Source organism: Sus scrofa, chromosome 4, assembly GCF_000003025.6.
Source record: "Sus scrofa isolate TJ Tabasco breed Duroc chromosome 4, Sscrofa11.1, whole genome shotgun sequence".
Classification (NCBI taxonomy): domain Eukaryota; kingdom Metazoa; phylum Chordata; class Mammalia; order Artiodactyla; family Suidae; genus Sus; species Sus scrofa.
In genome coordinates this window covers 82,954,255-82,976,654 of record NC_010446.5, presented here as the reverse complement: position 1 = coordinate 82,976,654, position 22,400 = coordinate 82,954,255, and the positions used below count along the sequence as shown (strand labels likewise).

The 22,400-nt window shown below is 35.1% G+C and overlaps 1 protein-coding gene across 20 annotated transcripts in view; it reads left to right on the top strand.

Moving 5' to 3' along the window:
* DCAF6 (DDB1 and CUL4 associated factor 6) overlaps window positions 1-22,400 on the top strand; it is a 158,143-nt gene that overhangs the window by 93,064 nt on the left and 42,679 nt on the right. For 14 of the 20 annotated variants that reach the window (XM_021089465.1, XM_021089456.1, XM_021089455.1 and 11 more), the window contains 2 exons: window positions 4,292-4,351; window positions 18,305-18,422. In XM_021089465.1, coding sequence (XP_020945124.1) covers window positions 4,292-4,351; window positions 18,305-18,422 — 178 coding nt within the window. The remainder of the gene's footprint in view (window positions 1-4,291; window positions 4,352-18,304; window positions 18,423-22,400) is intronic. The other 6 variants (XM_021089469.1, XM_021089466.1, XM_021089470.1 and 3 more) reach the window with 1 other exon arrangement.

The window sequence follows — 22,400 nt, the reverse complement described above, 5'->3', positions numbered from 1 at the left end:
TATGTGTGCTTATCATATGAATGCCGTAAACAGCTGTGGCAAAGGCATTCAGCATATGGCTGATTTTAAACCCAACTCTTTTTTTCCATTTCAGGTCCCCTGAAGTCATGGGTTGCTGGCTCCTGCTCAGAGTGACAACACCCTGTGGAGTCTGCTGGTACTGGCCCAACCACCACAGAGCCCCACTGGAGCATGGAGCCAGCCTAGAGAGGGTGTCAGGTAGGAACTGTTTTTTCACTTTATGGCACGGTTTTGCCAATTGGAAAAGAAAAAGAAGTAATCTTTATACCCCAAAAGGGTATAAAACATTGTGAATATTTTTTGAAAAAGGGCTTTTCAAAACTGAGCCATATTGGAAAAAATCAGCACTTACCCGATCCTGTGAAAGCAGGCTCTGTTCAACATCCAGTTCCCCACAGTGTCTAGGATGTGTCACATATAGCACTAATGAAATAGATGCGATTGACTCATGTTTTTAGTCTTTATGACATAAGCAGTTAATAAATCAGATGTGATTTGGGCCTAATTTTGCAGATACTTCTTGACTACTTTGAATGATAGGGTCCTAAGCAAAACAGTGATGAGTCTCTTAGAACTTTAAATATGGGAATATGCTCCATGTTTTTCAGAACAACTTCCTGTCATTATTTTTCATTAAGTACCATGTTTCTGAAAAACAAGCAACTAATTAACAACATTATTTGTTTGACTTTTTCTTCCTATGTGATACCTGAATAGTTTACATAGATTATCTCACTAAATCTTCACAAGGACAGTGTGTGGTAAATAGTGTAATTATTCCCATTCTATAGATGGAGAAACAGAGACTTAGAGACGTTAAATAACCTGCCCACAGCTATGATATTACTGAGTGGAAAAGCCAGATTTGAACCCAGGGAGTCTGGCTAAAGAGACCTTGTTATTTTTTTCTATAGTTGACAAAGTTTGGATGTCAAGGGGCTAAAGAATTTTCTCAAAACTAAAATACAAAAGTTTTTGGAAATTTACAGTAATTAGCCATGAGGCACCTTGAGCTTAGTACTGAATGAGCTTTTGCTTAAAGGTTATGTATACTTTAAAAATGGTAAAAATTTAATTTATTTTTTTGATAGGCAAGAAATAGATTTATTAGGATAGGACGCTTGTGAGAGATGCAAGCAGGCAGGCAAGGAAGCTCTGCCTAAAAGTAGTAAAAATTGTAAACACTTCCAATAAACTGATTAACCATATTGCATTTGTAATAAATTATCATTGGACCATATAGTCAGACTTTTATTTTGTGATAGTGCTTTCTAGAAGATATTTTATAGAGAGATGGAGTAGAGTTTGCAAACAACTGAAGCAATAAGTCCTGAACCAATACTTGATTTTTTTAAAATATTAGATATTCCATTCATTATTGTGTTAATGTTTGGAAATATTTCTGTAAGTTTGAAATTATATGTATTCTGGTGACTGTCTAGTGATATAAAGACATTTTACTTCAAATGTTTATGTGACAGGAAAATAATCCTTCCAAAAACAGTTACATGGTACCCCAGATTTGAAATAGAATGGAAGCAATGATCAAGAAGGAATACTGGAGTTCCCGTCATGGCGCAGTGGTTAACGAATCCGACTAGGAACCATGAGGTTGCGGGTTCGGTCCCTGCCCTTGCTCAGTGGGTTAACGATCCGGCGTTGCCGTGAGCTGCGGTGTAGGTTGCAGACGCGGCTCGGATCCCGCGTTGCTGTGGCTCTGGCGTAGGCCAGTGGCTACAGCTCCGATTCAACCCCTGGCCTGGGAACCTCCATATGCCGCGGGAGCGGCCCAAGAAATAGCAACAACAAAAGACAAAAAAAAAAAAAGAAGGAATACTTCTTATAGATTGGTCTTCAGCATAGGAAGAATGACAAATAATCCCCGGATATACAGAATCTATATGACAGACTGTAAAACCAAAAGGGAAAAACCCTTTTAGTTTAATATTATCTTTCTGTTTATTATTGACCTAAACTTTGTTAATATTTTAAATACTTCAGCAGTTTGATAATACAGAATTTTGTGTAGATGACAGCATTCTAGATTCTTTACTAACGTGATTTTTAAGAGACTTACTCTTTCCTAAATTTTATTTAAAAACTATATAAGATGCACTTTATTTCATAAGATTTGTACATTTCACAATATTCATGAAAAAATTAAATATTTGAAGAACGATCACTTGGAGAGTCGATAGTTTTTCTGAGGGTTCTTTTTTTTTTTTTCCCCCTGTCTTTGTAGGGCCGTACTCACAGCACATGGAGGTTCCCAGGCTAGGGGTCTAATTGGAGCTGTAGCCGCCGGCCTTCGCCAGAGCCACAGCAACAGCAACACTGGATCTGAGCCGCATCTGCAGCCTACACCACAGCTCAGGGCAACACCAGATCCTTAACCCACTGAGCGAGGCCAGGGATCAAACCTGCAACCTAATGGTTCCTAGTCAGATTCGTTAACCACTGTGCCACGATGGGAACTCCTGAGGGTTCTTAATGAGAGTACAATGAAATGTGTAACGGATCCAAAGGGATGAGAAAAACACTTTGTAAGAGACTTTCTCAGAGTATTTTCCAATATTTATTTCACTGTGACTCACATTTTTATTGTTTTTCTTACTTCAAAGAATATGATTTTGTTTTTTCCTAAAGACCAATTTATCTCTTTTTCTCAAAGAACATACATAGGAATGTTGTATTTAACTCTGAAATGGATATTTTAGAAGGCTTATAAAAGAACGTAAAGCATGGCTAGATTAGGGAACTGATTAAAATACTACCATTCCTACTTTTTTGTTTAGTACAAAATTGTTGAGCTGAATGTTCTGATGAAGAGGTGATAAGTAAAGATAAGTAAAAGCTATTTATGTAATGATCATGCTTTATCAGAATCTAGTAATACAAAATCTTTGAGCAAACTGGTTATCTCAGAAGGTAGATAAATCAAAATTGATACACTGGTAGCAGCATTCAGACTTTTAAATGTACAAATTGAAGCAATAAAGTGGTATGAAATTGCTTAAGAATCAGGGCTATCTTAAAAAATTCTCAGCTATTGAATTAAGGACACTGTTAACTCAGTATATTTGCCTTTGGGGGAATCATGTGTCAACATGAATAGAGAGTGACCAGCCAAAAGTGCAGAGTTTTTGTTTTATTAACAATGATTGCTAAGAATCCAAGCATAGAATATTAGAAACCAGGAATTATTCTTACATTTAGTGGAGAGCTATGCTTGCTATGCACATTTACTCTTTTCCTGTAGCTCTATTAAGACACTGGAACCCAAGCCAGGAATGGTAGGCACCTCCTTCTGTTCTCTAGTGCCCTAGTTACCAGGTCCCTAGGATGACCAGGAAGGAAGGAAAAGCTGAGGCTTAAAAATATTGTGACTTACCCTATGTCATATAGCTAATTGTTGTCAAAACCAGTGTTAGAATCAACACTTAGTAACTCTAGATAGATGCTTTTTCCATTTTATCATGCAGACTTCCTTTATACCAGTGTTTTTCAAACAGTAGAACCCATTTGTTTATAAAACAAAGTCATTTACATAGAAACTTAGTGAATCAATCGGATAAAAATAAGATTTTCTATTTGAAGCCAAGGTGGAAGGCATGAAGCTGAGACCATGAGCCTTCTCCTTGCCTCTCTTTTCTTTTTCTCACCAGGCACCTAAAGAAACCTTAGTCTTCATAGTACAGTTTTAGTATGCACCATATACCATTGAGTTTTAAACATGATCTGTGTTTCTGTAATGGTAATTACTTCATTGAATATTTCCCTTATAAATCATTTTCTTTGTCTAATGTCTTCACTTGACCTCCTTTTTTTAGCTCAGGATAACTTCTAGCACAATGTAGTGAGCATCTCATTTCATGCTTTGACTCCTCCAATCCAAAACAAAAGCCATTTTAAGGAGCTGGAGAGAGGGTTTGAGAAGGACAAAGAATCTTCTTTTTAGTGAAGAAGATATCCTGTTCCTCTTTTATCTACCTCGCACTTTGTGCTTGTGCTAAAAGAATTTGATAAAAGTTGTATGCATGGGAGTAGAAGAATATTTTCTGAACTCATTCTCAAAATTGCTAAATGCTTGCCTGGAATAACATATCTTAAGCACATGGCCCTGCTTACTCACTGCTTGGGAAACACACCACAGTACTTACTTCTATTCCCCACCCTTATACATTTGTTTCTTAAGCTTAGAGATGATCATGACATTGCTGTGCAGTTTTCTGCTGCTTACTTTTAAGTTGAAATCTCATTTTTGTTTCAGATTCTCCTTCTTCTGTGGTTAACAAACAGCTCGGATCCATGTCACTTGACGAGCAACAGGGTGCGTGCAACAGGAGATGCGCTATGCCCATCCATCCATAGTTTTATTGCAATGCATAAACCAAGCTTTCTCTCACTTTTTCATAGCATTTCATTTTAATTATGGTCTAACAGTATTTTGTGGGCTAAATTATCTTAGATGGTATTATGCAAATAGGGCCTCCTTGGCCTATACAAATTATTTTCAGTGTAAGCCAATTTCTACTTTTGGCTTTTATGCCAACTTTGAAATCTCTTCCTATAACAGTTTTATAATGGATATAAAAACTGATCCATTTAAAAGATTCTAGTTATCATAAAATTGTGTAGAAACTGTGGATGTAAGGTTAGCATATTATGTAGTGGCTAATTTAGAATGAGTTATTTGAACATGGAAATATTCTGTATTATGACATTGGCTGTAGTAATGATATTTTGATGTCTCACTTATCTGGTAGTTAAACTGACAGCTTTAATTTTATGGAATACAATTATGAATGCAGAGATAAGCTCCAATGCCCCCAGTGAAAAGGGAAAATTGGAAGTTCTCTTGTGGCTCAGTGGGTTAAGGGTCTGGCACTGTCCCCGCAGTGGCTTGGGTCACTGCTGTGGTTCAGGTTTGATCCCTGGCCCGGGAACTTACATATGCCGTGGTGCGGCCAAAAAAAAAAAAAAAAGAAAGGAAAATAAAAAGGAAAGTCCCCTTCCACTTGTACTTTTGAGGTAGAAGAGGTACATAGAATCAACTTTGAAACTTTGAGCAGAGTCTGATGAGACAGATTTTACAAGTATTTTTCAAAAAATTAAAAAAGAATAATTCAGCACTAAAGCCATAAGCTTTAGTTGCCTGAAAGTTTACATGTATAGGATGATTCATTAGTCAACAGTATTAAGGAAGTGAAATACTTCTGAAGTACCTATTTAGTGTGAAATAGATCTTAATTTATCTTTTTGGAGAATTTTCAGAAACTAATTTTGAAACAAATTAGAAACTCCTTATGTACATCTACTCTTAAATTATTCTGAGATGACAAGTTATTTGCTATAGGTTTTCTGTTCTTGAGAACGAATGAATGAATTGGTATATGAATTTGAGAACTAAGACATTATGCATGTTTTATCTTGATACATTCATTGTAAACGTATTAACAGTGAAGAATAATTACCTTAAGGTGTAAAACACAGTCATAACACCATATTATAATATATCATACTACTGTTTAAAATTGCTCTCTAACCAAATAATCTTTTTTTGGTTAAGGCTATATGAATGTAAATACTACCAGAGAGTTTGTAGCCAGATTCATATTTTATTTAATCTCATAGAATAATTTTCACAAAATTATATTGAATATTATATTTTAAGTTGGTAATTAATTTACATATGATATGGGTTATGACCGAAAGAGATGAATAAAAGATAACTCCCAGATGTTTGGCATTAGTGCCTGTATAACGGGATGATGCCATTTACAAGGGCAGACTAGTTCAGAGGCAGAAATCGAAAGGTTCTTTAGGTTTCTGGCCATGTAAAGTATGCCTTTTAGTCATATAAGTAGAGATGTTATATAAAAGGTCAGATACTGAATAGCACATGATAATAATCAGTGTAATTTTGTAATAAGTTCTCTGAGCAGAAACATTCTAATGACACTATATCCAGATGAATTTAAATCCTAAGCTTTTAAACATGGCTTTTTGTTCAGCAGGATTAGTTTTTTAAATACTGGGGATTTCTGTATTATAAGTTTACATTACCTAAAGATAACTTCTACTGTAAAAGTTAGCAGAAACTTCCCATTACTGTCTTTCTCACCTGGTCTAATGAAATAACCTCTTAACTGGTTTCCTCACATCCACTCAGGCTATAGTCTATTCTCTACCAGCAGCCAGAATGAACTCTTTAAAATGTAAACTAATCATGTCATTCATCTGCCTAAAACTTTTAAATTGTCCCTTTGTCCTTAAAACAATTTAAATCCATACCTCGGCTTGTAGAGCCTATGTGACCCGGCCCCTTCCCTCACGCACTAAGCTCTTGCCAATTAGGCCTTGCAATTCTTCTAACACTCTAAGCTTGTTTCCCTCTTAGATCTCTTGTCTATGCTGTTCCCTCCACCAAAAATGCTTTTCCCTTCAGCAGCTTCTACTCATCAAATCTCACTTAGGTGTTACTTTGCTAAAATTAATATGACGTTCTAATCTGAAGTAGTTCTCTTTCTCTTTGCGAACTATTTTCCTTCACTGCATTTGTCAGAATTTATAATCATACATTTTATTTGATTGTTTAATGCCAATCTTTCTCTGTATTCTGTAAATGTTTTTCTTCAATGCCTAACACCATATCTGTTTTCATTAGTAAATATTTGTTGAATGAGTGAGTAAATTAATTCCTTAAGCAGTGGGATGCTATAGAAATTATTACAGCTTGGGAGAAACACAACCAGATTTATGTCTTAGATCATTTTGGCAGTGCTATATAGATGGTTGGTTGGGAGAGAGTAAAGTTAAACACAGCAACACCGCATCCGAGGCTATTACTTACTGTAGGCCAAGTGAGAGATTATGAGCGATCCAATCTAAGGTGGTAGCAGTGGGAAATGAGAAGAATGGACAGACTTTTTTTTTTTTTTTTTAATATTTCAGACGTAGAATGGATAGGACTTTGAATAGTTTTTAGAAATGAAAGAAGGATATCCAAGTATCTTGATAGGATGGTGGAAATACTATGAACCAAGATAGGGATTTCAGCAGAAACAACAGGTTGTAAGGGGAAAAAGATACATGAGATTTTCTTGATACGTTGAGTTTGAAGTACCTATGGACATCCAAATGGAGAAATAGCATGGACAGATGGATCGCTGTTACCAGAGAAGTCTGAGGTGGAGATAAAAATGAGGAATCGTCAATTTACAGGTAACAGTTGAAACAATGAGAGTGGGTAAGATTGTTAAGGAAAAGAAGATAAAGAAGGAAAGTCTGCACGAGAAGCAAGAGACAAAAGGATCTGGCTCAGGAGTCAGAAAAGGAATGATCAGAGAAATAGGCAAGGCAGAAAGAATGTCATATCCAAAACCAGGGGAAAAGAAAAGGTCACAGAGGAGCTGGTCAGCAGTGTGTTGTGAAGCAGTAATGTCAAATATGCAAAGGACAGAGAAATGTTTTTTAACCTGGCAGTATGTGAGTTACTGATTGCTTTGGCACTGCAGGTCTGTGATATATGGAGGCAGAAGCCAGATAACAGTGGTTTGAGAAGAAAGAGTGAAAAAATAAAAGTGGAGACAATGATATGTAGATCACTCTTTCAATAAGCTCAATTAAGAATGAAAAGACAGAAGAGGAGTTCACCTGTGCAGGGGAAACAAATCCAACTAGGAACCATGAGGTTGTGGGTTTGATCCCTGGCCATGCTCAGTGGGTTACAGATCCGGCGCTGCTGTGAGCTGTGGTGTAGGTCACAGATTCGGCTTGGATCTGGTGTTGCTGTGGCTGTGTTATAGGCCAGCAGCTGTAGCTACCATTCAACCCCTAGCCTGGGAACCTCCATATGCCTTGGGTGTGGCCCTAAAAAGACAAAAAGACCGGGGGAAAAAAAAAAAAAAGAATGTAAAGACAGAAGAAAGGCAATGTTTAAGGGGCGGTTGTAATTTCAAACATAGCATGTTTATAGAATAAGACTCTTAGACTCTTTGTGGAAAAGGTTAAAGTTATAGGGGATAACTGATATTAGGGGATAACTGATATCACCAGATATGCTATATTTCAAGTTTTAATCTTTGTCAAGACCCCTACTCTCCATTCTATCCCATAGAATGGAAAAAGTAGTACACTTAATAAGGTTTTCTTTTTAATATATCTCTAATGATTATTATTTTAAGCATATTTAAAATTTTTCTTTCATACTTTTAAAGAGACATTAATATGTTTTTAATTGATAATTCAGTTTTACCCTCACCTGGCAGTATTCATCTTCCCAGGTGTCCAAGTGCTTTTAAGTGTTGCATAATTTAATTTCACATAGTAGGTCATAGATTTCTTTCTTTATTTTGAGGGATTACCAGGATAAAAATGTTACTAGCAAAATTTTTTAAGTTGTAATTGACATCTGTCACTGAAAAAATTTTTTTTCAATAATTATATACATTATTAAACTGATTAATTGCAATCAGTGTTTTTGTTTATCTTGAATTTTTGAAAAAGCACATTTAGTCTAAAATGTTCAGTCTAAACTTTAAGATCATAATGGAGCTGCCTTGCTGCCTCAATAGTTTTAATTGTGTTTTATAAAAAAAATTTTTTTTTTTTTTTTTTTTTTTTTTTACTTTTTGCCTTTTCCAAGGGCCGCTCCTGCGGCATATGGAGGTTCCCAGGCTAGGGGTCTAATCCGAACTGTAGTCACCTGCCTACGCCAGAGTCACAGCAACGCGGGATCGGAGCCTCGTCTGTGATCCACAGCACAGCTCACGGCAATGCCAGATCCTTAATCCACTGAGCAAGGCCAGGGATCGAACCTGCAACCTCATGGTTCCTAGTTGGATTCATTAACCACTGCGCCATGACAGGAACTCCTCAAAATATTTTCTAAAGAAGTAAGTGATAGAGAAATAAGAATACAGTTAATGAGTATGTTTGTTTTTCCTTTTATTTATATCTCTGTTATAACTACTGTACTTTAAGGGAAGAATCCTCTCTGACATATATTTCTCTTGCCTACTACTAAAACTAACAAATTTTTCCTGTTAAAAATATTTAGACCAGAAATTCCCCCTTCTTTTATTAACAATAACAATAGAAACCTATTACATTAACATTTAACTTTTGAGAGGGTATAAGAACATAATTTTACCTGAGTTTAAATTTTGGCCATGATTAAAGCAAGTTGCTTTGTATTCTTTTTTTTTTTTTTTGGTCCTTTTTGTTTTTTCTGGGGCCAAACCTGCGGCATGTGGAGGTTCCCAGGCTAGGGGTCTAATCAGAGCTGTAGCCACCGGCCTACACCAGAGCCACAGCAATGCGGGATCCAAGCCACGTCTGTGACCTACACCACAGCTCACGGCAATGCCAGATTCTCAACCCACTGAGCAAGGCCAGGGATTGAACCTGCAACCTTGTGGTTCCTAGTCGGATTCGTTAACCACTGAGCCATGAAGGGAACTCGTAGTTGCTTTGTATTCTTTATACTGATAATTAAATGGAAGTTGATAATGCTATTAAATTTGAAATGTACACCTATAGGCAGTTGTACATCTGTCAGACACTTGTTTTCTATTCTAGATTTAAAGCAATAAAAATGCTAATTTGTAGGCCTTAAAAATGTAAATGCTAGTTATCTATTACGTATGATGTTATATAAGCAGACTTCTTTTGACATGAATAAAATGTTTACTTACAGAAAGGGACTTGTGGATGGTCAAAAACCAGTGAAATAGACTTTACTAATTCTGCTAGGGTAGATTGGGAATGGGGAAATTTGACCTGTCATATATTACATAAATATTCCCTTAAGATTATACACTGTCACCAACTTGAAATTTTGTTTTAGTGGTATCATTTGACAGTATTACATCAGGCAGTATTTAAAATTGCCATTAAATGTACTTTGACAACTCTAATTTTTATAAAATATCTAATTATTGAAATTTGCTCTATTGATGCAAAATGTAGGTTCAGTATCCATCACACTGGAATATATCTGTAAATACAATATTTTAAATTGTAGGGAAAAAAGCTTCATTCTAGATTTTTTGTATTCCTTAGAACTAGTTATTACTTCATTGTTTAGAATGAAGTAGCTAGTCCTCTTTTATCCAACTATTAAGTCTAAAATCTTGCAATTAGTGATATATTTGATCTTTGGAAATTAAACACTATAGTTTTTATTGAACATGCTCACTTGTTTCACTCTCCTGCTAACCAAATCAATATCTATATATCTAGTTAAATTGTTTTCTAACTCAGAATTGTCTATAATAAAAATAACTGAGGAGTTCCTGTTGTGGTGCAGCCAAAACGAATCTGACTAGGAACCATGAGTTTGTGGGTTCAATCCCTGGCCTCGCTCAGTGGTTAAAGGATCTGGCGTTGTCATGAGCTGTGGCGTAGGTCGCAGATGCAGCTCGGATCTGGTGTTGCTGTGGTTGTGGTGTATGCCGGCAGCCATAGCTCCTATTCAACCCTTAGCCTGGAAATCTCCATATGCTGAGAGAGTGGCCCTAAAAAAAACCCAAAAGCCAAAAAAACCCTGAAATTTACTGATATTTAGTATGTGGCTGGCATTGTGTTAAGGATTTTACGTATATTATTTTTTGCAATTTAGTGAGGTGAATACTAATATGGTCCTCATTTTACTGAGGAAGGAAGAGGACTCCAAGAAACATCTGAAGACTTAACCTGTGGTTAAGTGGTGGAGCCATATTTGTATGTCTGTTTCATTAATTCACTTTATATTTAGATGCCTGTTACCTTTAGGCAAATACTGGGCCCAGCACCAGGATGCACAAATGAATAAAGCCAATTCTCCCTGTGCTTAAAAGATAGAGTTGATTAATAGTAACAACAGCAACAACAATAATAGAGTTGATTAACCATAATAACAACTTGGACACTTAATACTGCGTTTTCTTTGTGCCAAACATTACTTTGAACAATTTTTAAATGTTAATTTACTTAATCCTCACTACAATCTTATGCAGCAGGTAGCATTATTATCCCCTTTTTTCAGATGAGAAAGCTGAGGTAAAGAGAGGTTAAGAAACTTGTCTAAGGTCACGCACTATGCATCAGTGTTAGAAATGTGATTCATACTCAAGCAGACTGGTTCCGGTGTCTGTGGTCATAACTACTGTGCTTTGCCTCATCTAACACTAAAGACAGATGATGAAAAGAATTAATATGTGCCATGAGTATTACAAAACAGGAAATAAGGTTCGCGGGGAACGTGTAAGAGTGAGGTCTTATCTCTTCTGGTAAGGGGCCAAATAAGGCATTCCTCAGGATGAGACATTTTAGCTGCAATCTGAAAGATGAGTATGGGTAAGTTAGGTCAACAGAGAAGGAAGTAAAGGGGATCGTAAATAGCATGTGCAGAGGCTCTGAGATAATCACGTTAGAATGACCAGAAGAATCCCAGCATGGCTAGAGTGTGCTTTGGCTTCGAGAGATGGGTAGAGTCCAGATTGAGAAGGACCTTTTAGACTTTTAGAGGTTTTATATTTCTTTTAAGAACAGTAGGAAGCTGGAGTTCCCATCATGGTTCAGCGGTAACAAACCTGCCTAGTATCCATGAGAACTTTAGTTCAATCCCTGGCCTTGCTCAGTGGGTTAAGGAATGGGCATTGCCATGAGCTATGGTGTATGTCGAAGACGCAGCTCGGATGCCACATTGCTGTGGCTGTTGTGTAGGCCAGCAGCTACAGTCTGATTTGACCCCTAGCCTAGGAACTTAATATGCCTTGGGTGTGGCCCTAAGGGAAAAAAAAAAAAAAGGAACAGTAGATAGCTAATGAAGGATTTAAAAATACAGAATAGGGCCTGATCTGAATAGAGTATAAAGGATTGATTAGAGACTAAATCACTTATGAGGTTCTCCTGATAATTAGGATTTTGACCTGATGATGGAATTAAGGTAGAGATGTGAAGAAATTCAAGAAATACTTAGAGTGTAGATGTACAGAATTTGATGAATGAGACAAACAATTGAGGTGGAGTCCAGAGAATAAATTGAAGTGACAACTCCAAAATTTCTATATGGGGATGATTTGGCAGTGGCAGGTCCAGGCTGTTTTTAAGTCTGTTTTTATATTGTAAATGCAGGATTTTGACTTAGATTATATGTTTATCTGTGTTGATTTGGGGGAGGCAATGAAAGCGATTAGCAGGTGACATTTCTAGTGCAGCAAAAGTAACTCCAAAGTTTTGACTGAGTACAATTACATGAATGGATACTTCCTGAAATAGGTAGCCCTAGAAAAGGAAGAAGAGGAGTTCCCTTAGTGGCTCAGTGCTTAACAAATCTGACTAGGAACCATGAGGTTGTGGGTTCAATCCCCAGCGTTGCCATGAGCTGTGGTGTAGGTCACAGACTCGGCTTGGATCCCATGCGTTGCTGTGGCTGTGGCGTAGGCCAGCGGCTGCAGATCCAATTTAGACCCCTAGCCTAGCCTGGGAATCTCCATATGCCGCGAGTGGGGCCCTAGAAAAGACAAAGAGACCAAAAAACAAACAAACAAACAAAAAAACAAAAAAAGGAAGAAGATGTGGGAGAGGATGTGTAGAAGGAGGTGGAGATCAGAAGCTTGGTTTTGAATATGTTGAATTTCAATTACCTGTGGAAAAGTCTGTTGGACATTTGATTGTATGTCATGCAACTTGGCAAAGATGTCAGAGCTAGAAAAGTTAATTGGAGAACTTTCTGCATGTAAATGATAATTGAAGCCATGAAAATAGATGAAATCAACTAGGATTAGTATAAAAAGTGAGACCTCTAAAACGTCTCCAAAAAAATCAGAAAAAAAAAAAGAAAAAAAAAAAACTCCTCCAGAATTAAAGATTTTACTAGAGGAGAGCTGTTACATAAGTAACAACTACAGAGAGAAATAATAGGGAAAATAGAGTGGTATATAAGAGAGTTGTCTGCTGGGTTCTAAAAATTCTCCACTAAATTAATCATCGGGAAGGTTATCAATCTCATTAGTGAGAGCAGTTTCACTGGGTTGAAATGCAGAGGCCTATAAAAGTGGAAATTTTGCCTTGGTCTAGAATTTATACTTGAGAAATTCACCTTTCCTTCTGTGTATGCTAGGCAAGTTGGGGTGCAAAATTTGGGGAGATAGTTGAGCTTTATCATTGATATGTCAACATTTTTTCAGAGGATTTTGTCATGTGTTTTGCTTCCTTTTAGATTTGATTTTGATTTTAAACATTTGGCATAATGGAAGGAAAATGTTGACAAGTTAATTGTGTAATAGAAAATTTCTGAGGCAAAAAATATATTATTTCCATATGATCTCAGTTTATCTAAGCTACTACAGGTGATTAATGGTTGATTTTACAGTTATAATAGTGAGCGGACAAGAGAGAAGATATTGGGCCTAGTGGCTCTAAACAAATTATTATGGCCATGTTCTATTAATTGTCTTCATTTTGATTACTTTGTTTAAATTTACATATAGGATAGGTCTTCAGGGACACCCTAGCTAAAAGTCCAAAAGCTCATATCAATATTTAGATGATACACAAACCTAGTTATCACGATAGCATATTTTGGACTATATTGAGCATGTTTTTTAAGAACCACAAGTGGTTATAATGTCATAATTGAAATGCACAGATTAAATAATGTTCAAACAAGTTGCCTTCAGATTATATTCCATCACATTCTGTGATTTTTTTTTTCTGAGGGTTCTTTCTGGAAAGACTATTTAAGTGTGCTTTCCACAATCTCATGTTATTGACTCTTAACTTCCAAATCTGAAAAACAAAAGTCTTTTACAATATATTGACTTGATTTTTATGTGACTATGTCTGTGCTTCTGAAGCATGTGTTTTATTTTTTATAATGATTTTTTAGTTTTTCTATTATAATTGATTTACAGTATTCTATCAATTTTTTACTGTACAGCAAATTGACCCAGTCACACACACATATATACAGTCTTTTTCTCACATTAGCCTCCATCAGGAAGCATGTGTTTTAAATAGGTGATAGTTTGTCTAGATCGAGGCCACTCTAAGCTACTAACATCATTAGTTATTCTTAATAGTTAAATTACAAAGCAATATGAATGCATTTTAAAAAACTAGCAGTGTCAAACAAGTTAAAAGTGATTTCCCCCCCCACTACACTGCATTGGGCTGAGTGCATGACAGTTAATTTTAGACCCCTGCAGTGTTTTTGAGAGGGAGAAGAAGCAGTTCGATCTGTCCTGAAAAGATAGAGCATAGTTTCCAATACTCTGGTACCAAAGTAACGGTTTGCTACCAGAGCTACCAGAACGTCGCTCAGTTATATTAAAGTTGCTGATAGAAATAATAATACCAACAATTGATATTTCTTAATTAAAATAGTCATTCAAGCCATCTTATTTTCTACTTTAGATTCAAGTTATTTCCAAGATAGTATATTAGGTAGGATCTTTATATAGAAAGAGACTTAGGTAACTAGAGATAAAGAATCTATCATCAGTTTCCTCATATATAAAATAGAGATAGTAATATGGTTTTACAAAGGATACTTAATATATCCTAGGACATAGCAATGCTTAATAAATTTTAGTTACTATCATGATGGTGCTTTCTATATAAAGTCAATGATTAGGTTTTCTAAAATCTCAGTGCTCTTAAACTCTCTACTTGTTAAGCAATATATTTCAATGATATATTTTTGTACATTAATGAGGTAAGACTTTGAATAATACAGTTTTTAGAATGTGTTTGCTGATCCAGCTTTTAACACATAGAACAAGTTAGTGAAAATTAAAATGGTTACAACTATTTTTTCAAATAAAGTAAAAATAAAACAAATATGTTTAAAATTTTCCTTCCTTCCTTTCTTCCTTTGTCTTTTTAAGGCTACACCTGTGGCATGTGGAAGAGGTTCTCAGGCTAGGGGTCGAATTGGAGCTGTAGCTTCCAGCTTATGCCAGGGCCACAACACCACCAGATCTGAGTTGTATCTACCACCTATACCACAGCTCATGTCAAGGACACCGGATCCTTAACCCACTGAGTGAGGCTGGGGATCGAACCTGCAACCTCATAGTTCCTAGTCAGATTCGTTTCCACTGTGCCATGACCGGAACGCCCTCTTTCTTCCTTTCTTTTTCTTTCTTTCTTTCTTTCTTTCTTTCTTTCTTTCTTTCTTTCTTTCTTTCTTTCTTTCTTTCTCTCCCTCTCTCTCTCTCTCTCTCTCTCTCTCTCTCTCTCTCTCTCTCTCTCCCCCTCTCCCTCCCTCTCTCTCTCTCTCTCTTTCTTCCCTCCCTTCCTCTCTCCTTTCCTTTCCTTTCTTTCTTTTTTTTTTTCTTTCCTTTTTTGGGCTGTTCTGAGGCATATAGAGTTTCCCGGCCAGGAATCAGATCCAAGCCACAGTTACAATCTATGCCACAGCCATGGCAACACCAGATAGATCCTTAGCCTGTTTTGTCAGGCCAGGGATTGAAACTATCCGAGGGCTCCAGAGATGCCACTGATCCCATTGCACCACAGCGGTAACTCTGTAATTTTTTAGTTCTTTAAAGTAGATTTTCGTAGACCTTTTTAGCTAAAAATATTCATTTATCAGACTCAGTTTGTTAATTAATTTGCCAGTAAGCCAGGGATCTACATTTCTGAGACAGTTCAGTTTGATAGGTAGTATATGATCAAGAAGAAGAGTATTAAGCTAGGAAGAGTAGAATGGAACAAGGCTAGGAAATGAATTGTAAACCTCACATTTAATAAAAAAAAAAAAAATCTCCCATTAATACCTCAAGAAACCAGGTTCTACACAGTATTGTGTTTCTGCCAGAGGCATTATTTATGTGCAGTCTGCAAGGAAATAGATGGACTTGGGGGCCTGAAATTTTTGTAGCTAACAGAAATATAGTGATGGGCCAATTCTACTCGAGGCCAATGACTTCATTGACAACTTAAATGAACAAATTCTATCAACTATAGTTAATTTATAAGTTAAATGAATGCTGCTGTGTTTTACATGCTTTACAACATGTAGATTATATTAAAGAGAGGTTAAATAATAATTTGGTGGTAGATTACCTAGGAAGAAGGTTTTAATTAACATTGATCCTCTCAGGAAGCTTCTTGCTTTTGGAGTTTGGGAGTGCCCTTGGAGGTTGGTAGATGTTTTCTACTCCATTCTGATCTCTTAGATCTTTGTTTACTCAAAGCCCTTTGTCTATTATATTCCTATAGTCATAGTATGCAGATATCTATAGCTTTCTCCAAGATACAACATTTAAATGGCTTCTTAAAACTTAAACTCCTGACCAAGGTAGATCTAAGAAATTCAGTCCTCCAATTCTCTCAGGCCTGCTTTTGTTTTTTATTCCTTCTTTACTTTAAAAGAAAATAAGTAGCAAGGCACTTTATAAAATGTTGTGAGAGATAATGAAAGAAGTAGTCCCAGTGTTACCTCTTAGTCTCTTTGGTCATCGAATATTTCAGCTGTTTGTCTCCACCAACTGCAGATTCCTAAGGATAACTATGATTTTGGCAGCAGCGGGACAGAAATTTCAGCAACATAACTAAAAAATAAGGGAAAACTATATGTGAACAAATGAGTAACAGCAAAGTTTTCAAAGACTGGCAAGGGTAGGATAGATATTTTAAAAGTCCCATTCTTGATAATTTTATGTAAGCTAAAGATCTATTAATTCATTTATTTTATCAGAATCCCATTTGGTAAAATATGTCCTCTGAAACATTGAATATAATACTGAATCTTTGAAAATTGTAATGGATTGTTAATTTTTTTTCCCAGCGGCTGTTTATATCAAGAACATAGACATAACAACAGTAATACAGAAACAAAGTGACTTTACCATTTGATAGGCCAGCTTTATAATTGATACCCACTTTTTTTCCCCTCAAATTAATCTTATAGGAGATTTCTCATGAGTTAGAAGTAAAGACATAAGAATTGGTGCTCCTGAGTTTTATCAGCTTGGCCTCTCATCTCTCGGAGAGAATCTTTTTTCCTTTCTGCTATAGTTCTGTATTTTTAAGTCTTATTAATTCTCCTTTCACAGAATAAAAGCTGGAGCAGAGATTCTATCAGATTCTCTTTTAATAAGTGCTCCAGTGTCTTCAAGAGGAATGCAGAAAGAATTAAATCCTTCATTGCAATATAAAGTAAATCTAATAACCAAAAATCCTGAGTAATTTTGATTTTATTAAGTTATTACTGCTTTTGTTGTTACTGTTTTCTAGACAGAAATCTTATTTTTAGTACTATTATATCAAGTCCTTGAACTTGTATCTAGAAAGCAATTATGTCACAGAAGTTTTCTTTCTGTAAGCAACTGGCAGAAATGTTACATGTTTGATTATTAAGCAGTTTTTATTCCCTATACATTTTAATGTTCCCCTAAGCTGTTACTCATCATAAAAAGGAAAACCTTTAAAGTCCTGTTAAATTTTGTCTTTGGATATCCATGTTCTCATTTTGTGGGGGAAGGGAGAGGTGACTTTAAAGTATTCTGTATTCAATTTCTGTAGAGTTTCTTGGTTTTATTTGCCATTTTGCAAAGATTTTGTATGTTGAGATGGATATATATTGTGGACATCATTTGTGGACTCTTAAGGTGGTATTGCCATTTCCATAATTTAGAAAACAGATTTTTTTGCAAGGTGAGTCAGGGGGAGAAGATGAACTATACCAAAACATGTGATCTTAATAACAAAAAGAGTTTTAGAAAATAACACAGCATAATAAATTTTCTTCTCTGCCGCCTTCCCAATAGAGTACAGGCTGTAATCCCTCCCTAGATTATAGTCTATGAATTCAAAAGAACAGAAAGAATATGATAGCATTTCGTTGCAGCAAAGTTTTTACCAAATGGCTTCTTTTGGAGCCCTTACTTCTTCTCAGTGTTTCCGAAGGTGCCAGTGTTAGTCATTCTTGATATTCTAGCAACTGAAAAATAAAATCCTGAGCATTCCATTAAATAAAAGTACCAGTTTATAAAGTATGTCATTGCATGTTAATATTCTTTGATTCCCTAACATGGTTCTCAAATGTGTGTGATTTCCATCTAAATCAAAGGGAGTCATGTACACAAAACCAGAATTTGATGCAGTGCCACTTTGCAATATGGAGTGTTTCTATAACACTTGCTTTGGAATTTTAAGTGAGAACCATAGCAGATGTGACAAAGAATTATGACAAGGACAACCTAATTTAAGTTTTAAAATTTTAGGAAATGTCATCTTTTTATTGGTTTCAGAGACTTTTTTCAAATGTTTTAAACACAATTTTCAGATAACAATAATGAAAAGCTGAGCCCCAAACCAGGGACAGGTGAACCAGTTTTAAGTTTGCACTACAGCACAGAAGGAACAACTACAAGCACAATAAAACTGAACTTTACAGATGAATGGTAAGTTAATATTTTTGTAAAGATGTTCTTAGCCATTTTGTAGGATTGTATTAGATATTATTGTTAGCACTTCATCATCTTTATCTTTTGTTTTGCAATGACGCATTGATTCTCAAACTTTAGTGTGCTTCAGGATCACTTGGAGAGCTTGTTAAAACACAGATTACTAGACCCCACTGTCAGAGTTGAGGTGGGGGTCTGAGACTTTGCATTTCTAGAAACTTCCCAGGTGATACTGATATTGCTGGTCCTGTGATATTTCTTCTGATAGAAAATACAAAAGATAAAAATAATCACCTATAGACTATTAGTGCAAAAATTAATAAACCTAACATTTTGCAGCTTTTTGCAGTCTTGGTCCTATGTGTACAGTGTGTGTATGTGTATATATACGTTAATATTTTTGGTTTGAGTTTTAAAATATGATTTTAATCATACCAAATATATTCAATTCTCCCCTGCATTTATTTGCGTTAACTTTATAATAAATGTTCCCACATTACTCCTTAGTTTTCATAGGTATTATTTTACCAGCAGTATAAAAGATTCCATCAAGTGAATATACCATAGTTTTACCTAACCACTTCCCTTTAATTAGGCAGTGAATTTATTTATTTATTCTTACCAAATAAGGCTACGGTGAATATCTTTGTTTACAAGCTTTTTCTTACATTTAAGATTATTGATTTGGGGAGTTCCATCATGGCTCAGGGTTAATGAACCTGACTAGTATCTGTGAGGATGCAGGTTCGATCCCTGGCCTTGCTCAATGGGTTAAGGATCTGGCATTGTTGTGAGCTGTGGTGTAGGTCACAGACGTGGCTCAGATCCTGTGTAGCTGTGGCTGTGGTGTAGGCTGGCAGCTGCAGCTCTGATTCAACCCCTAGCCTGGGAACTTCCATACGCTGCAGGTGCGGCCCTTAAAAAAATAAAATAAAATAAGATTATTGATTTTGTCTATCTTTCCAGAAATAAACTATGTTTAGGTCAAAAGATACTATAAAATTAACTTTCAAAAAGATATCTGTCATTACATTTCTCTTAACAGCATATTAAGGTATACATTTTTCTGTCTCCAGGCCAGTGTTTAATATACTGACTTTTTAAAAAATTATTTTTATTTGATTACTAGTGTGCTTAAACCTTATATTTAATGGTTGAATAGATTTAATGACACTTATGATTATATTTATTGCTCACTAATCTAGGCAAATCTTATATTAAAAAGTATAGTTATGTGAGCTTCTTAAATTCTTTGCAAAATTCTTTAAATTTTGTATTTGTTACTGTTATTATACTAATATGTAGATAATATAATCCATCTTAATATATAATTAATTATATACTAATATGTGTGATTAATATATGGTGATTATATTAATCACTTAAGTAATATATTAATTGTTCTGTATAATTAATATATTAACATACCTAATTGTATATTATTATATATTATATGTTAGTATAATATATAATATGTCATATATAAATAATATATGATACAGTTATATGTTGTTTATTAATATATAATTAATTATATGTTGATATATGGTATTTATTCCAATTCACTGGTTTTCATTTGTGTTCCTGTGTGTTTTTTATATTAAAATCTTTGATTAAAGAGGATTTTCAAATATTATTGAATACATTCTATGTTCCAAAGACTGTCCAAGACACTGAGAATATATCAGTGAAAAAGAAAGTAGACAATCCCTGCCCCATTTGAGCTTTCATTCTAGGTGGGGGAGACAGACAATAAACATAATAAATAAGTAAATTGTGTAGTATGTTAGCTGGTATTCAGTGCTATGGAGGAAAATAGAGTGGATGATTGGGAAGCCTAGGGAAGTGTTAGGCATTGTTGAGAAGATGACATTTGAACAATTTGAAGGGTAAGAAGTGAAGTCCACATATATTTTGGGGAAGAGCATTCTAGGCAGAAAGCCAGTACAAAGACTCTGAAGTAGAAGCAGTCTTAATATATTCAAGCATCTTAAAAAAAAACCCCACAAAACTGGAGTTCAGTGACCAAAGAAGAGAGTTGTAGCAGATAAGTTCAACCAGGTAAGTGAGGAGGATCTTTAAAATGATAAAGCATATCTCTAATTGCTGTGTAGAGAATAGGCCTTAGGTAGAAGCCAGGAAACCAGTTAAAAGGCTTTGGCAGTAAGCAACTTGAGAGATAGTGTTGTCTTGGACCAGAGTGGGAGCAGTGGAGACAGTAGAAGAGATTGGATTCTGGATATATGTATTTGAAGGTACAGTTATTAGAATTTCTTTATTTACTCTAGTAATTGACCTCATCTTCTAAAAATCATGACATCTATGGCCATTTTTCTTAATACATAATTTAAGATCAGAGAAGATTGCCATTATTATTCTTTATGTCTTTTCTATTCTCATGTTTCCGCACAGAGGGGCTGATTTCTTATAAAGAATCTCATCTGAGCATTTTTTTGACCAAAATCTTTAGTCCCACTCTTCTTTTGAATGCCGCTTTTCTTTCTTTAAAAATTGACCATGAATTACATTCTCTTTTCACTAGTTTATTTCTTTATCAGAAAAGTAATTAGATTTTTTTTTCTGATTGCAAAAGTATTCTGTATTTTTGTTAAAAAAATTCAAAAAGGTATGCAGTCTTCTGTCATCTATGCTAGTGTGGTGTCTTTTTTTTTTTAATTTCTCTGATGATAGATAAGGCAATAGAACACCCTGACCAAGAGTTTGGACTCTGAACTTGACCAGCTGTTAAACCTTTCTGAATCTTAGTTTTCTCATCTGAAAATGGGCATATTTAATAGAAGCTACTTCAAAGATTTGTTGGGAAGATGAGAACATGCAGGAAAAGTACATGCACTTAGCACATTGACTGGTACATGATAGGCTTTAATTAATTGTTAGCTACAACTGTAATTTTTTGTAAATTGCCTTTCAGATCCTTTACCCAGTTTTTTACTGTGGTGTTTATTTTTTTCTTATTGATTTGTAAGAGTTATTTATTATAGAATTGAGTGAGAGAAAAAAATTAGAATTGAATGAGATAATACCATTTGTCTTTCATTTGCTCCAGATATTTTTCTCAGTTTTGTTGTTTGTCTTTCACTTTACTTACAGTAGTTTTACTTTATGATTTCAGCCTGTGAGCTCATGCTCCTTGTCCTTCCCAGGATTAGGGGAAGATTTCTTCTTATTTTCCACTTACGGTTCTGTGATTTTTTATATCAAAAATACATGTTTGATCCTTTTACAATTTATTTTACCATGAGGTATGATGTAGAGCTTATAGTTTATTTTTCCACATGGCTTTTCCTTTGTCCCAGTACTATTTATCAAACAATGTAGTTATTTATCTGTGATTTGAAATGCCATGTTAACACATGCTTAATGTATTTACTTGATTACTTTGTCTTTGCCACTAATGACTCTCTGTTCCTACATCAGTGCCCTAGTGTTTTAATTATCATAACTATTATACATTGCGCATTTCATTTAAACCTGTGTTATAGCTTTCTCAGTGGAAAAAAAAGATTTATTTATCACATTGGCTTCTCTTTACCAAAATTGCTATACATTATTTCTGGTTAAAAAGAAACACATGTTCATTGCAAAAAAAAAAAAAATCAGAATCTAGAGAAAAATATGAAAAAATTCTCTTGCAGTAGTCCTACTGAGATGACACTTAACGTTGGTGAATGTGCTTTCTGACATTTTTCTCTGCATATATACCCATATAGATATACAGTCTTTTAAAAAGCATATTATATATGTTTGCCCTTTTAAAAAAAAGTCAAATTGACTTCTGCAATTAGCATAAAAGAGTTTTTATAAAAGTTGGGCAAAAACTCCATGATACTTTGAGTTGTTTATTGAGTCACTGCTCTTTGTCTATAATTAATGTTTTTTAAGTTACTGTAACTGTTCAGTTTCTTTTTCTTGTTCACATCTACTAAATTTAAGAAATTGTTGGATTTCTGTGAA